The sequence below is a fragment of the Morone saxatilis genome, unplaced genomic scaffold, assembly GCF_004916995.1.
Source record: "Morone saxatilis isolate NCDOM2014 unplaced genomic scaffold, NCSU_SB_2.0 Contig5, whole genome shotgun sequence".
Taxonomy (NCBI): Eukaryota; Metazoa; Chordata; class Actinopteri; family Moronidae; genus Morone; species Morone saxatilis.
Genome location: NW_023340095.1, coordinates 16,881,210 through 16,885,063, shown reverse-complemented (window position 1 = coordinate 16,885,063; position 3,854 = coordinate 16,881,210). Strand labels below are relative to the sequence as shown.

The 3,854-nt window shown below is 40.6% G+C and overlaps 2 protein-coding genes across 2 annotated transcripts in view; one reads left to right on the top strand and one right to left on the bottom strand.

Annotated features, from left to right (window-relative positions):
- The window catches only part of mpc2b (mitochondrial pyruvate carrier 2b), a 6,588-nt gene extending 6,106 nt beyond the window's left edge, over window positions 1-482 (bottom strand). The window contains exon 1 of the mRNA XM_035676408.1: window positions 116-482. Within this exon, the coding sequence (XP_035532301.1) occupies window positions 116-209 (94 nt within the window). The 5' untranslated portion in view covers window positions 210-482. The remainder of the gene's footprint in view (window positions 1-115) is intronic.
- Window positions 483-2,589: 2,107 nt separating this feature from the next.
- The window catches only part of dcaf6 (ddb1 and cul4 associated factor 6), a gene marked incomplete in the record, with an annotated part of 19,944 nt that continues 18,679 nt past the window's right edge, over window positions 2,590-3,854 (top strand). Inside the window, 1 exon segment of the mRNA XM_035676632.1 lies at window positions 2,590-2,960. Within this exon segment, the coding sequence (XP_035532525.1) occupies window positions 2,864-2,960 (97 nt within the window).

Below are 3,854 nucleotides of genomic sequence, written 5' to 3'. Positions count from 1 at the left end.
CACAGCACAGAGACAGAGACACAGTAGAGACACAGCACAGAGACAGAGACACAGTAGAGACACAGTAGAGACACAACCTGCTAATCCAGAGGTTTGATAATAACCTCCACATTACCTGCCGGGTGGTTGTACAGAGGTCTCAGTTTGCCGGGCAGCATATGCTCGATCTTGTCCAGGATCCTGTGATAGGAGGCTCTGAGTGCAGCCATGATCGCAGGACAGAGTGAATTCACTGAGGGCAACCTGGAGCTAACGACAGATAGCTCAATGCTGGGCTAGCTAAGGACCTTTCTTTAAAACTACACAGTTTAAAAAGTGTTTGAGTTCGCCTGTTGGCACGACGTCGTGGAGTCAGTAAATGGCAGGTAGTTTAAAGGATAGGTGAGGATGCTGCTGTCCTACTGTCGACCTTCCCCGGCTCCACTAGGACCATGCTAGCACCGCTAGCTCGTCTGTAGCTTCTGTCTGACGGACACGAAGAGGTGACTTTCTCTACGGCTCAACCTACCGCGTGAAGGGCGGGGTTTCAGGTTTACTCTGTTCTCATTGGTCGGCCTGGTCAGAGCCCCAATCTGATTGGTTGATGTAGGATTGTTACTTTTCCTGCCCGGGCTTTCACAACTGGGTGGAGACAAACGTCTGATTTATTCAGGGTTTATAATGAGATTATCAATATTATTAACACACTCTGGACCTGACTGTTAACGATTATATTTATTTATATTATTACATATTTATTTATTTATTATTTTTTTTTAATTATCTTCCAAATGTACAAAGTAATACCAATGTTGCACTGAGATAAGATTTTTATTTTATTGATCCCACAGCGGGAAAAATTTCAATCGAACACAAAAAGAGTGATAGAGACACACAAAATACACATTAAATAAAATAAATAGAAGATATAATAGAAACATAGAGTTATATACAGTATACAGCCATACATGTGCACTTGCACAGATTATTGCCATGGTGTGTTGTACCAAGTATAAAAAGTATAAAAAAAGATAAATGAAATTGGACAAAGATTACAGCAGTAGGTGCACAGCGTAAATAAATATAATTGCACAGAAAAAATAATTGTACGGTGTAAATATAGTTTAAATGAAATGTATATAATATATGATATATACAGAGATGTATAATTGCACAGTACAGATATAATAATCCTAAACTAACATCCTCCTCTATGGGGGCAGTTTGTTGATGAACACTTTGGTTATAAAAAAGTGGAAAATGTAATTACAATGAAACTATGAATATAGTTTTAAAACATATAACATATATATAAAACATATAACAAGACCATAAGACAAGAAGAAATAATATGTAGTTATGAGGACCCCCAATCTTCTTTAAGATGAATATTTGATGCATACTATTTAAGAGTGACTAAAATACAGTGAAACAGTCAGTATTACACTATTTTCCTGTAGAGTCTTTGAGCAGGACTGGATTACTAAATGTAGGTTTAAGTTTTGGCTTGTGGGCCCCCAACAGGTCAATTTGGTCCGGCCATCGAGGACTCTGGAAAACAAGCAACAAGTTGTCAAACAACCTGCCTTTCTTTGCACCTTCTGCAAAGTCAGAACCCTCCGGTGTCAACATCAGAGAACGGCAGTAAGTTTGATTTATTTACATTAAAGACAAGATGAGAGATCCTAGAACTAACATATTAAATATATGTGATTAAATTGATCTATAATCCTTAACAGTGCAGCACTTTATGAAGTTGTAGTCTGCCCGGGGAGAGTCAGAACTTCAGAGGCCCTGTTTGTTTACAGAATCTAATGTTCACAACTATGTTTTCATTTGTTTATAATCATCTGAATATTAGAATTCTTATGTTTTTATTACTTTATAATGAGCCTTTTATATCAGCAGACACTGCGGGTCGCCTTCCATGGAGTACACCATGTTGAACCACCATGTTTCTACTGTAGCCCAGAACGGACAAACCAAACTCTGTGTTTCTCCTTCACACTTGGGGGATGTGAAGCGAGGGGGTTGCAATCGACAACTACACAGTTATATGTCACTAAAGCTTACACGTTGGTCCTTTAACTAATTTGCATTTGGCAGAAAGTTATTAAACATGCACGAATGAAGGAAAACATCAAGTGACATTACAAATAAAACCTTAATAAGATCCTGTTTTATTAAACGTCTGCTCCCACCAGGGTTCCTGTGTCAAAACAGAGAGTTTAAACACAGATTAGGTTATAATTTATGTTCTATTGTTCTGAAATTACTGTGTTAAATCAATGAAATGACAGTCAGTCTGTGGTCAAGCAGTGTACTGTACATACTGGGGGATTAATGGGGGCTCAATATTCACACCAGGGCGGGTTGAAACCGGTCTTCTCTGTGATGAGATTGACTCACAAACATTAATTACACGACAGACAGAAACTGAGGCTACTGTGCCCAGTCATAACAATAAAATCTTAAAAAAACTGTTCAGCAGACAAGAACTTTCCCGAGCCTGTCTGGACGCACTCCGCCCCGGCAGCTGTGCGGCCTCTTAAAACGAGCGCTCCTTGGAAACACGTAGTTTATCGCGTTGTTTGGACACAGCTGTCCGCTAGAAGAAATACACCAGGCTAGGCTAGCAGGACGAATAGATAGCAGCGCAGAGAGCAGCGATACGGTCGATGTAAACCGAGGAGGACAGCGGACAGCAGCGAGTCTTTCTCCGCCGCCGCCGCAGACGTTCAGTGTCGCAGCTCGGTAAAGGCAGCACCGTCCGGACGCTCCGGGACCTAAACACCGCCAACACCGAAGAGACGATAAATAACAGGCGACATCAACAAGAAAGCGTTAGCTTAGTTTCAATGTTATTGTTAATTAAAACCCACATATGCTCACAATGTCCTGCTCTGGAAACCTGGTTTGGGATGTAAATAAACGCTTAATTGGATACAACGAGCCTAACGCCATCAGGACCAACTATTTAGGTAAGGAGAGAACAAGCCTCTTTTAATGCTAACCGCCACCGAGGGGAGATTAAACACTAAACTATTTAACAGGTTAACTGTAGGTGGGTGTCTGTGGTGCTGGATCAGATGAAGTGACAGCTAGAGGTAACAGGACTGAGCCCCCCCCCCAACAACAACAACAACAACATCAGGATATCTGCTTAATAACAGAGAGCTGCTGAGTTACTGCTGCTCCTGCAAAGTCACAGCCGTGCACTGTGGATACACCACTCACTGTGGATGGGACAGTCCTCAGCTGAAGCACTATGTGAATACATCCTTAATAATATGCAGCTCTTTGTGAGGTGCATTCATTTCCTCACTCTGATACTGCATGGTTTTGGTTTTCTGCACAGGATATCACAGATTCTGCCATTGATGATGTGCAGCAAAGCGAACTATCTACAGGCTGCATCTTATATACAAGTATAACCGCAAAATGATAACAAATAAAGCAGTTAAAGCTAGGGTGAATCACGTAATGTGTGTATGAAGGTGGAGTGCATTATAAAGTGCTTTCAGTTGTGCAGGAATGTGTAAACATAAGAAGTGAAACAGCACTCATGGTAACATACAGTACACTCCTGTGTCACATAAACAACTATAAACTGAAGAGTTAACGGCTCTGCGGGGAGATTCATCTGCATAAACTGAATGTTTTCCTTTATCTGTCAGAAATAATGTTTTTATTATTGTGTTTTTGTTGATAAAAAACCGGTGATGACTGGTTGAAGTTCAGCACGCTGCACAGTGAGGACATTTATTAATACAAGAAAGATTTACAGCCTACTGTATGTATGATTGTGTAACATTACAGACCCAAGAATCGATCATATCAGGCCAATATATAACGCTGATTATGGTTATTATGGT